This window comes from Rana temporaria, chromosome 9 (genome assembly GCF_905171775.1).
Source record: "Rana temporaria chromosome 9, aRanTem1.1, whole genome shotgun sequence".
Taxonomy (NCBI): domain Eukaryota; kingdom Metazoa; phylum Chordata; class Amphibia; order Anura; family Ranidae; genus Rana; species Rana temporaria.
The window spans coordinates 125,872,620-125,893,736 of record NC_053497.1 but is presented as its reverse complement, the minus strand read 5'-3'; the positions used below and the strand labels follow the sequence as shown (position 1 = coordinate 125,893,736).

At 40.9% G+C, this 21,117-nt stretch overlaps 1 protein-coding gene across 7 annotated transcripts in view; it reads left to right on the top strand.

Moving 5' to 3' along the window:
* The window catches only part of RALGDS (ral guanine nucleotide dissociation stimulator), a 225,285-nt gene that overhangs the window by 179,632 nt on the left and 24,536 nt on the right, over positions 1–21,117 (top strand). For 5 of the 7 annotated variants that reach the window (XM_040324446.1, XM_040324445.1, XM_040324444.1 and 2 more), the window contains exon 2: positions 15,854–16,030. In XM_040324446.1, coding sequence (XP_040180380.1) covers positions 15,854–16,030 — 177 coding nt within the window. The remainder of the gene's footprint in view (positions 1–15,853; positions 16,031–21,117) is intronic. The other 2 variants (XM_040324447.1, XM_040324443.1) reach the window with 1 other exon arrangement.

Below are 21,117 nucleotides of genomic sequence, written 5' to 3'. Positions count from 1 at the left end.
GGCTGGGTTCACTCTTATGTGAATTGGATGCACTTTTCCGTGCATCCAATTTGCATGACAAGAGAGTATGCCCGTCTCTCAATGGAGCCGGGTCACCCATCTCCGGGACGGCCATGGAGCGCATGGCACAGGTGCATCTTTGGCTCGGTTTCAGGCCTGAATTCAGGGACACTCTGGACCCCTGCTGTGAGTCTCATTCGTATTGGGTGTGAACCCAGCTCTAAGGATTGTAGGGAAATATATCTTCGATGTTAGAGTGCATTATTGCAAACACTATATAAAAAAATTGCATAAACTGACTTTATTTTCTAGAGGCACACATCTACTCAACAATAGGATTTCCATTTTATTCCATGGGGCCCACTAACATCTAATGCTGCATACACACGATCGGAATTTCCGACAACAAATGTTCCATGTGAGCTTCCGACAGTAAAAATTTGAGAGCTGGTTCTCAAATTTTCCGACGCATGCTCGGAATCATTGAACTTCATTTTTCTAGGCTCGTCGTAGTGTTGTACGTCGCCGCGTTCTTGACGTTTGGAATTTCTGACAACATTTGTGTGACCGTGTGTATGCAACACAAGTTTGAGACAAAATCCACGGTTTTGTTGTCGGAAATTCCGATCGTGTGTACGCGGCATTGGCGATGTTCTGTCACTTGTTGTGCCAAAGTACAGGATCTTGTCTGGGGCAGGATCATATGTGTTTTTTTTTTTTTTTTGCTCCATAGACTTAAATAGGAGAACCTGAACAACACTTGTAACGTGTGTTTTTCACACCCTACAATTGTCTCCTCCCTAGCAACCTATTTTTTTTTACTGACCTAAACAAAAGCACTTGCATCAAAAACGAGTGTACAAAACACATGTACAAAAAAACCTCACTAAAAATTAAGGTGCTGACGCTAAAGTGTGAAGCTAGCCTTATGCAGTACAAGAATCCTTGAAATATTCTGTGGAATTGACGGCATGCTCCTGAAGGTCCAAAGGGCTGGGCTTGAGGTATTTATTACTAGAAAAACAAAATCATTGGTTATAATTTGGTAAAGGGGTAATATTCATGTTTATTGTGTGGGAAATCAGGGGTTAAGCCAACTTGATTTATACGTTATTTATTATTATTATACAGGATATAATTTTTACTAATAAATAAATAATAAAAAAAAAAAATATATATATATATATATATATATATATATATATATATATATATATTTTATTATTATTTATTTTATTATTATTTATTTAATCCAACTTGGTTTATCTCTAACATAATGCCATGCTCTGTGCTTTTATGTTTTTTCTTTCCTTTTTATAGCCTGTCCTAAATTTTTATTTTATTTTTTCTTCATTTTTTAAATCTGACTGTGATGATTAATTATAATTGGCTCAAACTCTACCTTTTTGAATACTGCCTTTCAGAGAAGACAATCAATAGTAATATAATTTAGCATCCTAACCTCCGTTTCGCTTTCAGCCGGGTATCTGAGGTGATCTATTCTGCTTGTCTTCTGTCTCTGTGCGGTATGTTTGACCTCTACGGGTTTGTTCTTTTCTGTGTCGCCTTTGGTTTGTATCAAGTGCCGCATATCATAGATGGTAATTGCTGTGTAGAAGTCCTCATTGAACGGCTGCAAATGGTTCTGCTATTAAATGTGATGGGTACACTGGAAAGGATTTCACGGTCGTCGCGTTGGGGAAACATAATTGGAAATGAGGGTTTTGGACACGGATCTGGGGGTTGCGCATCTCTCCTACAAGACTTTGGTGACGACATTAATGTTGGCTGGTTATGTATTTGTCCTAAGCTCAAAAAACAATGAAAAATACTTCCATACGACATGTCCTGATGAGTTGTATGGTATACTCACCCTAGGCCATCTGTACCATGCCTGGGCATATTTATCCACCAATGTCCAGTTTGGTTGACTAAAGTGGTGGCTCTTTACCATGCTCAGGCACAGTTCAGCCTACCGTGCCCTGGCCAACTTTTAAGAGGCGAGTTCCGATACAGTTCAGCATATCTGCTTAAAGAAGTACGCTCAGGCATAGTTCAGTTGGACTTGGACACGGTTTGCATTTGAGATCGCTAGCAACGTCCAAGCACAGAACTCCCAGAGATAACCAAGCACTCGTGGACCATGAAATCGGGGATCTCTGTGATCCCTATGGCAGAGGAGATAATGTAAGCACGCTCTGGCCTGGCACAGTGTGAGCACAGACCAGCGGGGGAGTGGGTAGAGATGGACAAAGCAACTGTGCCTAGTGTGAGTACACCCTTGTAGAAACTACATTCATCTGTGTGGAAATAAGCAAACCAATCAGGAAAATGTAATGGGGACCCTTGAGGCATATGGAGTTTTGCTTGCTTAGCAGTGGCTAATCCTGAAGTATGAACAAGCAGATGATTTGTGAGGTTGTCTGATACCAGGGATAACATGCATGAACAGTTAAGCCTGATACACATGATCACATCTTCTGCAGACCAAGCGTAGGATTTTTGTCCGAAGGGCGTTGGCCATGAGCTTGTCTTGCATAAAAAAAATTCGGCCAACTAACATGAAACTACAGGTTTTTTTTTTCAGCTCTTTGGCGCCACCCTTTGGGCAACTTCTGCCAAGGTTGTGTTATGGTTAGCACTGCTTCCGAGCATGCGTGTTTTGTACTTTCTATTTTAGTCCAAAGGCCTTGTGTACACACGATCGGATAATCCAACAGCACACATTTGTTGTCGGAAAATTTTAAAGCCTGCTATCCAACATTTGTTGTTGGGAAAATCCGACAACAATTGTCCGATGGAGCATGTAAACGGTTGGATTTTTCGACAACAGCCTGTCATCACGCAATTCCCGTCGGAAAATCGGATTGTGTGTACGAGGCTTTATTCTATTGCAGACAAAGTAGGTAATGGGTTAAGTTTAATAATTCCACCAGCTGTGTATTGTGAACCAACACCAGAGAATGTTTCTTGAATTTCAGTTTCATACATGCAGTTTTCTGTTGTCGCAGAAGTCCTGGAATATATTTATTCTTTACATGTAATAAAAGCGGCCATTTTTTTTTTTATTTATTTTTTTTCATCTTGCCATCTAAAGGAATGTGGCCTACCCTTTTTTCTTTGCTAATGACATTTCTGAGTCACCATAATCAAACGGTCTGTCTTCCTTCTGCTCTCCCTTTCACCTTATTGGAATCTCATTGATCCTCTGTTGTGGTGCTAAAGGATGGTTCCTATGTTGTTTTAGAAAAGTATTTCTAAATGTGTAGATTTGGAATTGCTTCAATAGTTGAACAAAGGTGTGTTTTTTGTACACAGGTGTGTAGTGCCCAAACAATGCGTACACTGTACTCCTAGGTTGCAATAAGCAGCAGTGGTCAGTTTACTGTAGTGATAGACCATTTTATTATTGGAGAAGGTTGATGGTCATTTAATGACGTTGGGAGAGCTTGTCGTAAGGGATTAACCTGCCTGCTTGTGTTTTTTATATTTTGTGTACACAGTAGTGATGACCATTCTGTGGGTAGTAACATCTAGTTTGTGATCACCTCCCAACATAATGAGAATGAGGCCCAAGCTTTCTAGTAGAGCTGCAGGATTGTGGCTAAAATGAGAATCACATTTTTTTTTTTTGTTTGTTTAGAAGATAGATCACGATTCTAGTGGCGTAACATCTTTCACATTAAAAAAAAAAAAAAAAAAAATTGGGCTAACTTTATTGTTTTCATTTTTTATTTTATTCATTGAAGTGTATTTTTTCCCAAAAATTGCATTTGAAAGACCGCTGTGACATAAAATATTGCAGCAATTGCCATTTTACTCCCTAGGGTCTCTGCTTATTTATATATATATATATATATATATATATATATATATATATATATATATATATATATATATATATATATATATATATATATATATATATATATATATATATATATATATATATATACGTTTTAACCACTTAAAGTCCAAATCTTTTTCTGACACTTTAAGTTAAAATCCATATTTTTTTGCTCGAAAGTTACTTGGAACCCCCCAAATGTATGTGTGTGTGTGTGTGTGTGTGTGTGTATAAAACATTTGGAGGATTCCAAGTAACTTTCTAGCAAAAAAATATTGATTTTTAACTTTGTGTCAGAAAAAGATTTGGACTTTAGAACGTCCTGCATTTACACACAGATTTGCTCTAAGAAGAAAGTTGGTTACAATGTTTTATGTTGTTACAAACTTGGCAGACTGTCCAATTATTTTACAGAAATACACAAAGTTTATCCCTTTTGATCTTAGAAGGAAGCATTAGTTACAATGTTTCCTGTTAAGAACTTGTCAGATTGCCCGGATATTTTCTTTTGACAGCTGAGTGAGCAGATAAAGTCTCTCCACTTGTTATATGAAAGAATCGGCAAACTCTGCATTGGAGATCGTCAGGGGGGTTGAATCGAGATCACGATTTTTTAACAATTAATTGTGCAGTTCTATTTTCAAGCATGATTTTTCCACTGTATTGATTTAACATTGCCTCCTTGACGTTGGCTTTTGGAGAAGAGCAATCTTTCATGAGAAGAAGGCCGTTTAACCAAAACAAAGTGCTGTATTGAAGTTTGATTCTGTATGTTGGGTGTTTAAAAATATCTGCCTTTTTTAGGGTTGTAAACCTTCGAGGAAAAAACACCCCGCACTCTCCAGCCTCCCCTAGTCCCCGTTTTACTTACCTGAGCCCTGAACTTCCGTGGACGTAATCCCGCGTCGCTTTCCAAACGGCTTGTCTGCTCTTCATTGGTTAGATTGATAGCAGCGCAGCCATTGGCTCCCGATCCAATGACACGGCGTGACAGGGGGCGGGGCCGAGCCATACACTTGTCGGCTTTGGCCGCCGACTGTAACTCCCTCGGCAGAGAGCTTCCCAGAGGGGGTAAGCTCTTGCCGGGAGAGCCACGAGAGCTGCCGTGGGACCCCAGAAGAGGGCGTTCGGGGCCACTCTGTGCAAAACGAACTGCACAGTGGAGGTAAGTATGACATGTTTGTTTAAAAAAAAAAAAAAAAACGGAACATATAGTGCCACTTTAATGTTGTACATAATATGGAGGACCACCATTCATGAGAATGGAGGCCCACTAAAATTACATCACTGGTGGCAGCTACCTGTGAGCTGTTGGCATTTAAATAAAAACAAATTGCCTCCACGTTTCCACCTTGGTTATGCCAAGAGTACAAATTAAAATTTCTTTGTTTACTGCTTATTAAAAGAAACCTGTACTGGGAACCCTTTTGAAAATGATAGTTCCCTGGCAGACATGCTGATTTATTTGATACTTTTTGACTGACCATGGAATATGTATGCAGATCTAACCAACTGGCCGAACGACTGTTTTAGAAGGAGGTTGGCAAAGAGAGCTGGCATATTTTTCACACTACAAGTTTACTTTAACTAGACTCTTAAGCCTTAAATTGTTTTGAAGCCTGGCTAGAAGAGGCATCTGGGGAAAAAAAAAGAAGTTTTCTCCTCTAGAAAGAAGTTTGCATAAGCTTTCTTTGAGTCTGATCTCTTGTATACATTGCACATCTATGCTGAATGGATGATTGCCAAATACATAGATCTTGTGATCTATTTAGAATTATGGGATCGTTGAGCTTCTCTATTTTTTTTGCAAGAGTATTTTCAAGAAACAATGAAGTTTCTTTCTTTCGTTGTCCAAATCAGAACAGTCTGTCTCCTGCTGAACTAAGAGGTTTATGGGTTTAATCTGCTGCTGAGCTGTTGGCTCCATGCATGGCCCTGTCACAAGACTTCCACAGCAGCAAATGACCGCTTCTTCCAGTTTACCTCCCACTCCGGCAATTAAGAATCATTGGTGCCCTGGCAGACTCCCCTCTTCTATGTATTGGGCCTCATTTATCTCTGTATCCGAGGCAGTTTTCTCTGACTGTCTCCGTAACTATAGAACATTTCCCACTGGACAAGATGTATGTTACTTTTACAAACACGAGACATAAAAAGCTTTGCCTGATTTGCTAGTTATAATCAGAACGATCCAGACCTGTGTTCTAGGTGGGACGAAGTTGGTCAACTGTTTTGTATGTTCCTAAAATCCTAGCTTTTCTCTTCCACTTACGATGCCAACCTTGCAAGTTTCCCTAATATGAAAATCCATGTTCGTAAAACTGTTTCAGAACAAATGACCACCATCTGAGATCTGTGGTCATGTTTAGGTATTAACAAAGTTATAGGTACACAGGTAAGAGCCGTTTCACACGGGGGCGACGTGGGATCCGACTTGAAGACGCCCGACATGTCAAATTACATTGAAGTGAATGGGAGCCGTCTTAATGTACATTACTGAAGTCGCTCCTGTACTACTTCAATCCGACTTCTAGGCGACTTGTACCCATTGATTTCAATGGAAGTCGCCTCCCCTGTCTTAACTGAAGTAACTTTCCAGGAAGTAAAAATAGTTTTCTCGGCAAACCCCTCCCTCCCACAGAGCTGATTACTCTTTGATTGGCAACTGGCCTCTCCTGGAGGCGACTTTAAGTCTCGCTGTGGTTCATGCTCAAGTCGTGCTGAGGTCGCCTCGCAAAGTCGTGCACAAAGTCGTGTTGCCCCTGTGTGAACCGGCTCTTAATATCACTATTTTATTAATGTAATTGATAGCCATGTTCTAGTATAATCTATATCTGACACAGTAGTGACCACTCCACAGGACTTTAAACTGGTGGCTTAAATATAAAAAATTATTATGTAACCATTTTTAAAGAATTTTCTATCCAAAGTCTTTTTTTTTTTCTTTTTTTCAACCAGACTATGTTAAAAAAAAAAGGCCATCTAGTTCAACCAGTAGAAGATTACCAATTTATTAGGTTTTAAAGTTAAAGTACAAAACATGAGAGCCCAGAAAAATACTGTTGAACAATACATGGGAGGAGATAACAATCAGATATTTCAGCTTGTGTAATTTAATCGTGTAAGCCAATTAAACTTGTTTAAAAGAATATTCAAAACTATACAAAATAATATATTGAACCCAAGTAACCATAAAGACTAGAACTTGGTCTCCTTTTGCCCACACACACTCCTGAATAAATCACGCCAGGCCAGAGGGGGCTATTCGATCCAGGTATACCTTAATATGGAAACTCACTCTGAAGATATGGTGATATGATATGATATATGGTGGTATAATGTAGAGTCTGAACCGGTCCAGTCAAACCAACTCCCATCCAGGGAAAGGTGTCCTATTCCTGTACCTCTCCCAGGAGGCCTAAAGCAGGCCATACACGGTTCGAATCTAAGCCAGTTCTATAGGAACCAGCCTAACTTTGAACTGTGTATGGGCAGGTTGAATGTACCAAGTTGTTCGATCAATTTCGGTACAACCATCATGCCGTTTGCAGGAAAGAAATTTGCTCCATGTATGGCCAGCCTAATCCCCCGTACACACGATCGGACCTTTCGATGGAAAAAGTCTGACAGACTTTTTCCATTGGAAATTCCGACCGAGTGTATGCACCATCGGAAATTCCAATGAACTCCATCGGAGTTTAGATGGAGAACATGTTCTCTTTTACTCCGATGATTTTGGTCGGACAAAGGTCCGACCGTGTGTACGGGGCTTAACGCTTTGCTCTGTGGGGGAGGAGCTGATAGTTGCTCTCTCAAAAAGGATAGAAAAGATTTAATGTAAAACGAAAAAAAAGAAAGAATACAAGGAAAACAAACAACCATCTTGTACTATTCACAGGTGAGTAAAATGCATCATAAAGGAACATTCGGTCTTCCCCCAAAATATGTGAGCCAGGATTCCCAAGTTTACTAAAATATTTCCATTTTATCGTAAATTCTTTAAAGAATTTTTGATATTTTACCAACCGGTTTCAAGACCTCAGTAAGTATGTATGTAGTTTACAGTATGTATGTGTGTTTGTGCCTATAATTTTTTTTTTTTTTTTTTTTTTTTTATATTTCTATGCGTGTTATATATTGCCTCTGGGCCAGATTCTGTCTTCCCATCTCTGGAATGTATCTTTTTTAATTACATACTCTTTTCATCACTGTATAATATATTGCACTGCTGGTTACTTTCCGAAGGTCAGGTCCTCACAAAATAATGACTTTAGATGACAGCAAGGGGCAGCAACAAAAGGCGGCCTGGAGCTTTTGTTTTGTTTCATGCTGTCACTATGTGTCTTTGTATTGTACCGGAATGACTAACACTTGTGGCCACATAACCACAATAGCTTGTGGATGGGAGGAATTGGGGTATGAGTCACTTTTTTTTTTTTCTTAAGCCTTTCGCCTCTGTTTTTTGTTTTGCCCCTTAGAGATGGTTTTGATTTATGCCCAGAAATCAATTTCTTAGAATATAGAGATGAATAGGAAATTAAACACCAAGGGGCTTTTTTGAAGAATGTGAACAAAGTGCACCGGTCTGGCTCTTACAGTGCAAATCCTGATCCAATTTGTTTGTTGGTTCTTTCACTCTTCCTTGCAATAGATAATATTTTCGGTTTGGGTTATAGTTATCCAACACTGGATATGCAGATCAGGGACTTGCCAAGTACCTAAGGATGGTGTCCCTCAATGCCAGTCTTGACAGGTTCCTCTAATAAGATAACAAGCGGGCTTAAATAGTAAGTGCAATTGCCAGGCTGCCTCAGTTGGCCACTGCTGGTAATGCCGGTAATGGCGTACGTTGTCTGCTGCCTCTTTGAGGTCTCAGCTTTTGCATTCCTACTGAGACCAGACATATGGTTGTGATCGCATTCGCTAGTCGGCCCTTCATGTATTTTCCTCCAACACAACATTTCTACTCTGCTGCATGACTTCCCAGCTGGCAGTTGTCTGTCACCTCATGATCATCCCCACGTTGGTTTCCAAGCTGTCTGTCTGATTACTATTCAAGTGTCGTGCGGCCTTGGATCAGACGCATAATGCACACAGCTTTCACTGGATGCTCCTGGAAAAGCAAGTGCAAATGTTATGATGGAAATTTCAGCTTGTACTTTCTCACAAATCATTACTTTACATAAAATCTTGTCTCCTGTACTTAAACCAAGGTGGTCATCTTGTGTGCTTGACCAGAGATGAAGAAAACAGCCCATCGCACCACTCGACATTGTTTATGTTGGGAAGACGAAATTTTTTTTTTTCTCATTTACTGTAATAATGTAAATTAGGTTTCCATTTCACTTTCTGAAGCTGAAATGCTAATTTGCACTTGTATAAATGTCACACACCTCAACCACATTAGTGTGACATTGTGGCCTGTGTGTTGGTTCTTGCAGGTTCATTGAGATGTGTTGGGGCTTTGCATCTATAACTACGTTTTATTTGCAGCCTGTTGCTGGTGCCTGGACGTTGGTTTTGTCAAAGCCACAAACAACCTAATGCCTATTCGCACGGTTTGCATAGGCTCAACCTTTTTAACACCTGAGGAAACCTTAAAATACCTTTCAGGTCTCAGAGAACCCATGTCGGTAATTATTTTATCTACAGATCATGATGGTACATTAGTGTGAACAGTAAACTGAAATGTAGGGAATGGATAAAAGAAAAAGGGAATGTGACGTACTTGGCATATTTGACACCCAGGGCTGCATTTGTACAACAATATTCAGGATATAATTAAATGTAATTAATAATGAGCAGAATTCAAACGCAGACAGTGAAAATTGTAGTGTTGTTGGTCCGAAAAGCACCTTTCTACGTTGGTGGTCCATGGAGAAGGGCCTTTTTAGATTTGTGGTCACTGGGAAAAGGGGCCCCCTTACACTGGTGAGAGAAGAGACTTCTTAAAGCCCAATGCTGGCAAAATGAAAAATTATCCATTGCAGTCGGGCTGCGTCCACACTGCAAGGGTTAATTGCTTGTTTTGTCTAAGGCAGTGGTCTCCAAACTGTGGCCCAGGGGCCGAATGTGGCCTTTTTGCTTGCCTTTATCTGGCCCTTGGAACTACTCCGCCAACTGAGAGCAATGATTAGGCACTATTCTTCCCATTGATACCAACAATGGGGCGCTATTCCTCCAATTACAACCAATGATGGGGCACTAATGCCGGGGCATTTTCCACTCACACTGGCCTTTGCTTAAAAGTTTGGAGACCCCTGGTCTAGGGGAAAGGAAAAACAGTTTTACTTACTATAACCTCAGTTACCACCTAGCTCCTCCATGCACTGGTGGTAGGCTGCCCATCAGAATCGCCATGTCCAATGCAGGGCTATAGACCCTACTTTGGTCTTGATGATGATGTCCTTTTATTTTTCCCCTACACCTAAGAGACCTTGCACACAGACGTGTCCGTGTACGGGCTCCGCTTTGCTCGATCCCCGCTAAGCAGGCAGATGATAGGTCAGTCTCTGCACACTGTGTAGGGACCGACCTGTCAGAGCACCGCTCTCCCCTATGGGGGATCGGATGAAGACAGCCCGTAGAGTCCGTTTTCATCCGATCTGCCAGACGGATGGAAAATTAGGGTTTTCATCCGTCACACTTTAGCGGGTCGGATGTCAGGGGGGCACATCCGTGGCTCCATAGACCTGCACGGAGTGTCCGTTCAGGTCCGCCTAAAAAACTGACAGGTGGGCCTGTGTGAAAGGGGCCTTAAATGAGCAGTTTTGAGAGAGCTTGATATAGGCAGTAGCCTGCAGATCTCGGGCTGTTCAATGCACAAAACCTCAACCTGTTTCAAAGCATGTGATCTGACCTTTTCGGTGTGTGTGTGTGTGTGTGTGTGTGTGTGTGTGTGTGTGTGTGTTTTTTTTTTTTTTTCTTTTCTTTACGCATCTTGTGTTCACCTCTAATAACCCAATATCATCTTTGGCTTCCTGGTGCTTTTTGTGTCTGTTTTTGCCCCACAGAGGCCCCCCTCCAAAACCCAAATTATTATTTCCTCTTTACTCCCTCCTGGTTACTATGGTAACATTTTTGCAGGATAATCAGATATTTTTCTTTAAAAAAATAAAAGAACAAAATATCAGCAATAAAATGAGGAACCATGTGTTACAAAAATACTGATTTTTAAACCACATCCATTACATACAGAAATGGTGGCCGGAATCTAAATATGCAAGCTTGGAAATTCTAAAGATATTATTTTTTGGGGATTTAAGGGTTGGGCGTGTTGGTGGCAACCATTCTGTAACCTAATATGCACGAGCTGCCAGCCTAATGTTTCAATGGGAACCAAGCCCTTGTTTGTCAGAAATAAGAATTGTCTGTGCCCATAGCAATTCGATTGTGGACAGTAAGTATTCAACAATTTGATGTCCAGTGTGTATTCAAGAAGCCTAGAAAAAATGCATGGGGTACTGACTGGTAACCAATAGATTGGCTGGGCTTTATAAGCGGGTGTATCTTTTTAGTGTTGCCCATAGCAACCATGGTGTTTAGGCTTGCGTGGCTTTTTTATGTGGAAAGGTCTTGGTGTTTTGTATAGCATCCATGGCATTCAGTCACAGAAAAAATAAAACAAAACCAATTATTCTTTCTTTTTTGCTCTGCAACATGTGTCTTTTAGCGTTGCCCATGGTTGTTGGGTTTATGTAAAATGTATAAGTGGAAGTTTCTTTTAGTGTTGTACATGGCAACCCTGGACACCTGTCGCCCAATGGCAACCATGGCCACCCGTCACCCAATGGCAACCATGGTCGCCCAATGGCAACCATGGCCACCCGTCGCCCAATGGCAACCATGGTCGCCCAATGGCAGCCATGGCCACCCGTCGCCCAATGGCAGCCATGGCCACCCGTCGCCCAATGGCAGCCATGGCCACCCGTCGCCCAATGGCAGCCATGGCCACCCGTCGCCCAATGGCAGCCATGGCCACCCGTCGCCCAATGGCAGCCATGGTCACCCAATAGCAGCCATGGTCACCCGTCACCAAAAAAAATCAAACCTCACTCAATCATCATTTTTCTCTGCATTAAGTTTTTATATTTGTTTTCTAGTGTTTAATTTGCACATTTATTTTAATGTGCAGCACCATGCTATATGTTGGCAGTTTATAAAGAGTAATACTAACCACATTTTCCCTTTTATTCTCGCACATGTAGTAAGAAACTATGTGCTGAATAAATGTACGCTGAGCCTTTGCAGAAGCACAAAGGGGTAAAACCAAAAATTCGCTTTTCAAAACCATAGAAAACACATCCCCTGTTTCTTTTTGAGCTACAGGAAAGCAAAGTCAGTTTGTGTCGCCTCTGCGTTTTGCATAAAAAATGTCTGCACGTCTGGATATTTGCATATATTTTGCGTAAAAGCACTTGTGAGCGAAATACTTGTTTGTATTTATGAGTCTGCCAGTTGTGTGACCTGATGCGGCTTTTTTTGTTTAAAAAAAAAAAAAAAAAAAGATCCCATTTGTCTGATCATGAGTCGGATTTGTTAAAACAAAATGGCAGCATAGTGGTTGGCTTGGTTTCCTTACATCAAGGTCTTGGGTTTTCATTTAACCAGGCTTTACGCTCTCTAAACACTTTCTTATGAACGGAGATTGCAGGTTTTCCTCCAAAGACCTTCTAATAAATTATCTTAAGAGAGCGGGCGCTTTATAGGCGCTGCATGCCAAACCTGCGCCATACCAGCCCTGTCAGTAAATCTGCGGTTGGAGCGAAACCCAGAACATACAGCTTTATTAGGCCACCTTACTTCTGAGGACAAGAGATTGAGGACGTTTTGGGGAATTTCTTGAATGTGCAGAAAGTTCATGTGACGAGTTGAGAATAGGGAAGCAAAACCAACTTGACTTTAACCCTTTCACTTCAGCTACTACAGGTCCTTCCCCTTCTGTCTTCTGCCTTCTGTGCAGATAATTGTTTCTTTTTTTACATTAATATATCTTGAAATGGTAGCCAGATGTGCAGAAGACCTAGAATTAAAATGGAATTCCACCTACTGCCCCCCCCCCCCCCCACAATTATAAAATGCTCACCTCCTGTTTCCTTTAAACGAAATCCAGAACCTCAAACATTTTTAGGTTTCATCATTATATGGTTGTGAAGAAAAAGACACAAATCGAAAATAGTTTGCCGCAAATTATTTTATCTCCCCAGCAATGTTTGCCAGGCATTGGCAACTTGCAAAACCACGCCGCAGTCACACTTCGGGTAGTGTGTGTTCAGAGCTCAAAACTTTCCTTCCAAGGGGTTTCGGAAAAGCTTTGCAGATGCCTCCTAAACGCGTAGTTGGGCTTTAGGCGATTCTCAGACATTGTATAACATCCAACCTGGTTGTTGTCTTGTTGTTTGGCCCATAATGCAAACACTTGTGTTTTATAGGGGGACAGCCAAAGATGGCCAAGATTGTTATCTGTCCGTTGTGTAGTTGGTGGGTGTACATGTGGGATATAGTTAGTAATTTAGGTATAGTAGATTGGCACAATGGTCAATTTTATTACTCTGCCAGATTATTTGACGGCTTGACCGTTTACAAATTCTAAACCTGAGTTTCCAGCTTTACCACGCTTACCATGTCCATGAACTATTAAAGCTGGCCACCCATGGCTCAAATTTTTGGCTGATTCAGCAGAAGTTGGCCTGGATTCGAGCCGTTGCTGGCCATATCAGCACCACCCTGCTTGGCAAACTTCAAGGTTTCAAGGAACCAGATGCAAAATTATAGCTGAACAGTGACTGCATTCAATTAGTTGAAGTAACTTATAATGATGGCAACTGACATTAAACAAATTTATAAGAATACATTTAATTATTCCCCAAAAATATAACTTAAATAAGAAAAAACACACAGAACTATTGGCATAAATGTCTGTGGCACTTTATTGGTTTGCAATAAATTTAATAAAATATTTTCAAATTATTAGAACTTGAGCCATAAAATATTAAAATAACATTAAAGGCCCCTCTAGAAATCCAGGGTGACTATCATACCACATAAGTGCCAACGACAAGGGAGGGTAGCTATTTTGCTAAAGGCTTGACCAACTGTAAAAATTCCTGTCAGACAAAAGTATTTATGGGGGTCCTGAGTTTTCCAGAACCTTCCACTGCTTTTAATTGGTTAAAATTTCTCCTCACAACTTTTAAAGAGTTAGTAACCTAAAAAAACTAATCTATATTACCTCAACACTAACCTATAAATTTTGAGCGGGAAGGGGGCGGGGCTACAGCAAGCCCCAGAAGGCGGGCCCAAATAGCTGTTCCCTCCTCTTACATTCTCCCATCATTGTCCTATGAAGAAGCGGGTCTACCGACTCTTTCTGGAAAGTGCTGATTGGCCCTGTGCTGATCACATGCACTCTTCCAAGAAAAGAAAAAAAAAAGACCTATTTAAAAAATTCATGAATATCATTTTTAAATATAAAAAGTGTTAAGACGGCACTAAACATTTCATTCAGTTTCCTTTTCTTCTTTTGTGTTATGTTTTTTGTCCTTTCCCATCCCAGAATGTTGGAAGGTATGCATAGGGTTAAGTACAGTAATGGCAGAGAAGGAGGAAATCTGCCTCTTACTTCAGGTCTGTCAGGTATAGTGATGGGGCGTTCCATAACCTATACGTAACCTGTACATTCCATACCTTGTATCAGAGGAAACCAAGGCCGTCTCTTGCTGACTTCAATAATAAAACAGGAGCTCCATTTTCCTCGTCTTCTCTGGTCTATTTGCCACTCCTGTTCTTTTTTGTAAGAGAGTGTGGAAGCACCTGGCACTGTGTCGAGCTTTGAAGGGGCACTTAGGAAGTGACAAGAGGCAATTCAAAAAATGCGTGAATGGTATGTTTACTTTGTGAAGGGTGGAATGTCTATTAAGCGGTAATATGATTGCCCTACTAAGTTTATAACTAGGTAGCAATGAGTGCTCTTTGTGGAGAGTTTTTCCTTTTTAGTGTAGCTGTACGTGAAAGTCTTGGCTTAAGAGCTTGCAATCTAGTTACTTCCTTTCATTTAAAAAAACCTGTATTTTTCAAGTCTCTAGCATTATTGGCAGTGAAAAAACATAACAAAAACAAAAGCCATTTAATCCTTTAACAGGTTTATGAGGTAATCGCATTTTGTTTTATTATTTGATGCGCCTTTCTTGGCCATCTGGTGACTGGCAGCTGCTGTGGACACGTTCTAGTGGGTGTCATTATCAGGGAGGCCGCGGATCCGATTACATTGCGAGAGAGGATTACTGAAGTTTCCGCTGAGAAAGAAGCTCCATTGGAGAGCGACTTTTAAACAGGATTCAGAGGCTGAAAAGCTACGTAATGGTTACATGAACAACGAGGGACGGTCAACCATGGCAGCCTATTAGATGTCTGGTTTTATTACTTCTTTTTAATCGGAATTAAGGATGGTTTCTGATTGGTTTCTGTGGGGACTCCTGTAAGCATTTTGTCTCATGTACTTTAAGCATTTGAGTAATGAAACAAGGGTTATAGTTTTTCTTTTCATTACTACATCAGCCATGGCAAAAAAAAGGCCACCACCTCTGTAGACTCTATGATTCTCCTTGCACGATTCTCCTCACACTAGTCAAAGCCCGAGCACGTTTGAATCGAAGTCCAATTCAGTTGACCAATGTGATTGTACCATGCTTGACTCGGTCCACTGGCCCACTTGAAGAAGTGGGCTTGGGCACAATTTTGTGGACTCATGCATGGTACGTATCTGTGTGATCGCTATCCGTGCCCGAGCATGAAATTCACGGAGTATGGAAGCAGGTAGGGTCACTGTGGTCTGGCTTGCTGGAGGTGATCACATAAGTGGGTATAGTTGTGGGAAGGGGGACAACCATGCTTGGGCATAGACCATTTACCTAGTGCAAGTCCTATCTCATGTAAACGCTCAATGTGTAGAAGGTTGAAAATAATTAACTTCCTTTTTTTTTTTTTCTTCTTCTTCTTTTCTAACAGAGCTCCGCGCAGGAGATTGGAGAAGAGCTGGATGACGGGGTTATCTACAGCATCTCGCTCCGAAAAGTGCAGCTCCACCACACCGCCAACAAGGGGCAGCGATGGCTGGGGGTAAGCAGGGTACCGTCTCCCATGGGCAATGCGGAAGGCGGGCTTGCCGGACCCCGGGATACCACGGTGAGGAAGACAGGGCTAGTGCTAAACTGGGATGGGGGGAGGCGGAGGGGTCTCTTTTGGATTCCATAAAATGATTCCCATTTATTATGTGGTCAGGGCAGTCAGAGGAGAGCAGGAACGAGCCATATTATATATGACCTGCCAGCTTTGTTTTTACTAACACCTGTGTGTGCGCCTGCCCTTGTCTGTCTGTAAACTAAAAAAGATCCTCGTGCCTTTCACACACAAATTGGACATACACAGGAGAATTTGGTTCAACACAGCATAGAGCCAATGTGCAGATCTCGGATTTGAATTGGTTTCTATGCAGTGCTGCACTCAGAGATCCTCGTAGTGCCGTTTATTGAAATGTGTTTTTTTTGTTTTGTGGCATTTCAGTTGCATACCACCGACTCCACCTTATGTAAGCAGACCTGGAGTTTTTTTTTATCCATTTCTGTGTTTATTGAATAAAGTTCATAATGATGGTTTCTTGTTGGCTTATCCAAATCTAAATTTGAACTTTGACAGCCATTTTGTCTTCCTATAAGGAGATAAAACCATAGTAAACCATACAATTGCAGCTAAAAAGGCCCCCACATAGTAAAAAAGCAAATTCCAAGACCTAATCTGTCTGGCTGCGTAATGAAATATCCAGACACTGATAGGTTTTGATACAGAAACAATTGTCTTTTAGTTCTCCTGCAGTCCAAGTACATATTCTGCTATCTCTAGTAATTCATGTCGCACTGCAGTCATGGTGGCTGTTGTCCATACAGTTTCATGCACATACCTTATACCCATCATGGCTCCATCCTGGCTGACCCTGGCTTTGTTTGCACGTGATGAGCAATGTCTGCTAAACGTAACCGCTATAATTGTTTAATCTGTACATTAACTTTCAATGCTTGTATGTTATCTACTGCTATGTCAAGTAACAGCTATCACCTTGGACACTCATGTTTTTGGACCTTGGAATCTTACATTGGTCCAAGTTGGACCAATGCAAGTATGTGACAAAGATCATACTTCTAGAAGCCACTCTTAAAGTGATACTAAACACACACCCTGTTTAATTGATGTTGTCACTTCTATCTCTGTATGTGGATGACAGCACTGAAATTATTTTGATTGAAAAAAATCGAAATACTTTTTTCCTAATCGATATACAGCTGTCACATAACCCAGCCCTTTCCCAGCCTGTCTGCAGGGAAACCTAAGCAGGAGGAGCTTGTAGATCTCTACTGCTGGTCACATGTTCCAATGCAGTTGGAATACAGAGTAAAAAAAAAATAACTAATATCGATACACACAATAAATAAATATATATATATATATATATATATATATATATATATATATATATATATATATATATATATATATATATATATATATATATAAAAAATAAAATCTTTATTATTTTGTGGAAATAACATGGAGTGGGCGAATCTCTGGCAGTCACAGGCTCCTCTAGCCTGTGTCTTAGAATAAGGGGGAGGTGAAGCCTCCATTAATCTACATGTAAATCCCACTCCATTATGTTTAGCTGCTTAGTGGGCATGGAGGAGGAAGGGAGGGAGTGGGCTGTCATTTACCACATGACTTTATAGTCACATGGACTGCTCAGATGTGAACGGGAAGAAATGTGCAGCATAGAAACTCACTTGAAACTGAGCATGTGCAGAGCTGCCAACACTGCTCTGCAAAATCCCTAGCTGAATTGGGGACATGGACAGAAGGGGGAGATAGAGAGTAGCAAGATCAACCAGTTCTTCTTCCTTTTTTTTTTATTTTATTTTTTATTTTATTTTTTCCAGAATACAAAAAACAAACCCCATAGTGATTGACTATGAACAGCATTTAATACACCATTTATTTTTTATGATGTGGGTTTAGTGCCACGTTAAGAATATTTTTTATTCACTGGCTTGAGTAAGCAGAAAAACAAGCTACAGGGGCCCTGATAACAGCGCAGTAAGTGCCAAAGGGCCACAGGTATAAGCCTACTGAATATAGCAATGGCAACCACTGACCTCAAACATGTATAGAGATCAGATATTCTGACCTTTTCTCACTTTATTTTCTACATGCTTGTTCCAGGTTAGTGGTTTAAAAGTTCTGAAGCCAGAAATGGCAAGAATGCTAGCATAGAAGGCCAAAATTGGACCTTTACCTAGGGATTAGTAGCGTCACTGTGGCCCAAGGTAGCCATGGTGACATCATATATAAATCGGAGCTAAAAAGGTAATATCTTGCTATTCAAGATCACATGGGTTTATTTGCTATAAAGCAGGGGTGTCAAACTCAATTTCATCGAGGGCCGCATTAGCATTATGATTGCCCTCAAAAGGGCCAGTTGTATGTATAAAATTAGAAGTCCAGCGCATCCCCTCCCCTTACATTAGATGTTAAGAGCCAACTCTCTATCAGAAGTTGAGTCCCCCACCCTCCCTTACATCACAGTGCACCCCCCTTTCCTTATGCTGCTGCTGGATACATTGCTTAAAAGCAGAAAGTAAGGGTCTTGACGAGGACCAGAGGAGGGCGAGGGCCACGTGAAATGGCCTGGAGGGCCGGATTCGGCCCGCAGGCCTTGTGTTTGACACCTGTGCTATAAAGTTATATATGTAGGTATCCATGTAATCCTAGGGGGAAAGCAGACCCGTACAGTGGAATACATAGGGCACGTATCTTCCTTGTAAAAGGAGCATCGTTTTGAAGTTGCTGTAACGTGTTAAAGGAGGGGGAGGACTCTCTTTGTTCCTCAGACTTTATAATCTTCAGCTGTAACATGAAAAATAGACTCCCATGTTGAAATAAACTGCTTGTATCATTAGTCTTGCCTCAGCCAGACAGAGTCCATGGGCGGGAGCAGGCCCATGCGCCGGCCAAGTGGAGGTCAGCCAAGATCTTACAGTAACTCTGTCCCATTGAGGATCCTGACCTGTGCAAGTCTCTGGGGAAGCAGTTTAGTTTATAGAACTCAGGGGCGGAAGGGTAAAATAAAACATACTTGAGAAAAAGGTATGTAGGGGAAATGAAATCTATAGTATACACATTCCATTGTATCCCAGAGGAATAGAGTGATGGAACTCAGGGCAATGTACACAGTCAGAGCGTTCCAGCTATGACATTCACACCAGGAAGGAAGGCTGTTCTTGGCTTATCATATCCTGTCATAAATTAAAATAGTCTACATGGTGGGGGGACTTGTTGCTGTCCCACTAATTTGAGGTTTTTGCTCACAGAATGCTTTGCGGAGTGCAAGAAGAGCCATAGATCAGCATCATTAACGCAAAGCTATACTGAAATAACAACCACCTCCTTTCCTGCTGCCTTTAAATGAATAAATAAATAAAAGAAGCATTAAAATACCTTTCCTGTGGAAAACTATTCTTCAATCTCCCTCTAGAATTGGTCACGTGACCAAATGCCAGAGCATAGGTGACGCGATCAAATGTCAGAACATAATCTCTACTAAAGGGCAGGATTAGAGTCGATTGGACAGATCTGTCAGAGTATTCGCTCCCTAAGCCAAGGTGAGATGATATACAGTGCAGATGGACAAATCTCCCACAACATTTTATTGTATGGACAGTCGGCACCGGTGGCTGTCCAATACCGAAAGTGTGATTGCATCTGATTGGATGCAGGTACTGTTCAGCCAAGTATTTTTTGCTCGGCTCCTCAGATTTTGTTTTTTCAGTTGGGGGATGTTGGGCAAGAGGGTGCCGACAAGACCATCCACCAAGAAAATTTAGTCCGGTTCATCATGAACTGTCTGGAATTCTATCGGTAAAAGGCCAGCTTTAGCCTAAACCCGAATATGGTAGGTCACAGACACAATGGGAAATGGCCTTGGAATCTTAGAGGTGATTTCCTGCAATGTATAGCTTCAAAAAGCTGGCATGGGTCTCCGACAAAGGGATCTCAAAACTGATATGCTGAACTGAAGACAAAGCTAGAATGCTGTACCTCTATATAAACATCTGCATCCTGCATATCTGTGTATTGAACAAGACAAATGTTACCTGTTTCCTGAAACTCATGTGGAGGTTTTGTGTACTGTGTCAGCAGGTAATGGCATTGACTAACAATGACCGCAGTAAATGCATGCTACCGACAGCATTCCATAGATCTTGTAGGTACTAAAAACTTTACAGGAATGCACTTGACGTTCCATTTTTTTTATTTATTTTTTTCTGAAAGAACCTGCTGGTTTTATTGCAGTTTCGATCTGTCACATATGTGAAATGAATTGCATTTGAACTTTGTAAACAGTATTTGGTTTTAAAGAATATCTAAAGCCTTTTTTCCTTTTTTTTTTTTTTTTTTTGGCTAGAATTAGGGAAGAGTTGAAAACTATCCTCCCTTTTTTTTTTTTTTTCTTTTTATCTGTTTTAAAGATTTGATTATTTGTAAAAAAAAAAAAAAAAAAACTTGTCACTGTGTAATTTTTTTTTACATTCAATTTTTATTTTAATAAAAATTTAATTAAATTTCGTTTTAGATTGGGCTCACATTTAAAAATATACATTGATGTTTTGTTTAATGTAGAATGAAACAAGGTGAGCTAGGGAGATTAACTCTGTTTTTAAGAACTTGATTGCCTTAAAGATGAAGTAAACCCTCTCTAAAAAAAAAAAAAAAAAAAACACCCTGCAAGACAAAGGCATAATGAGCTAGTATGCATAGCATACTAGCTCCTTATGAATTACTTACCTGAGATCGAAGCCTCCGCAGCGGTCCACGGTCACCTCCTCCGTTGCCGCCATGATACACAGAGTGACTTCCAAGTATCGCTGCTCTGGCACTGTGACTGGCCAGAGCAGCGATGACTTCGCTCCCGTGCGCATGATCGCCGTTTGAAGCGGCTCGCTCAGTGCGCCTCATGTCTACGGCGCATGCACCGTAGACATCGGCGCCGCTATTTCTGCAAATATCTCCTAAACCTTTTAGGTTTGGGAGATATTTGTTGCACCTACAAGGTAAGCCTTAATCTAGGCTTACATGTAGGTTAAAGTGTTTGTAATGGGTTTACAACCACTTTAATAGCTGCCAGCCAGTAGAGCATAGTGGTTTAAAGGAAAAAAGTTTTCAGCTGC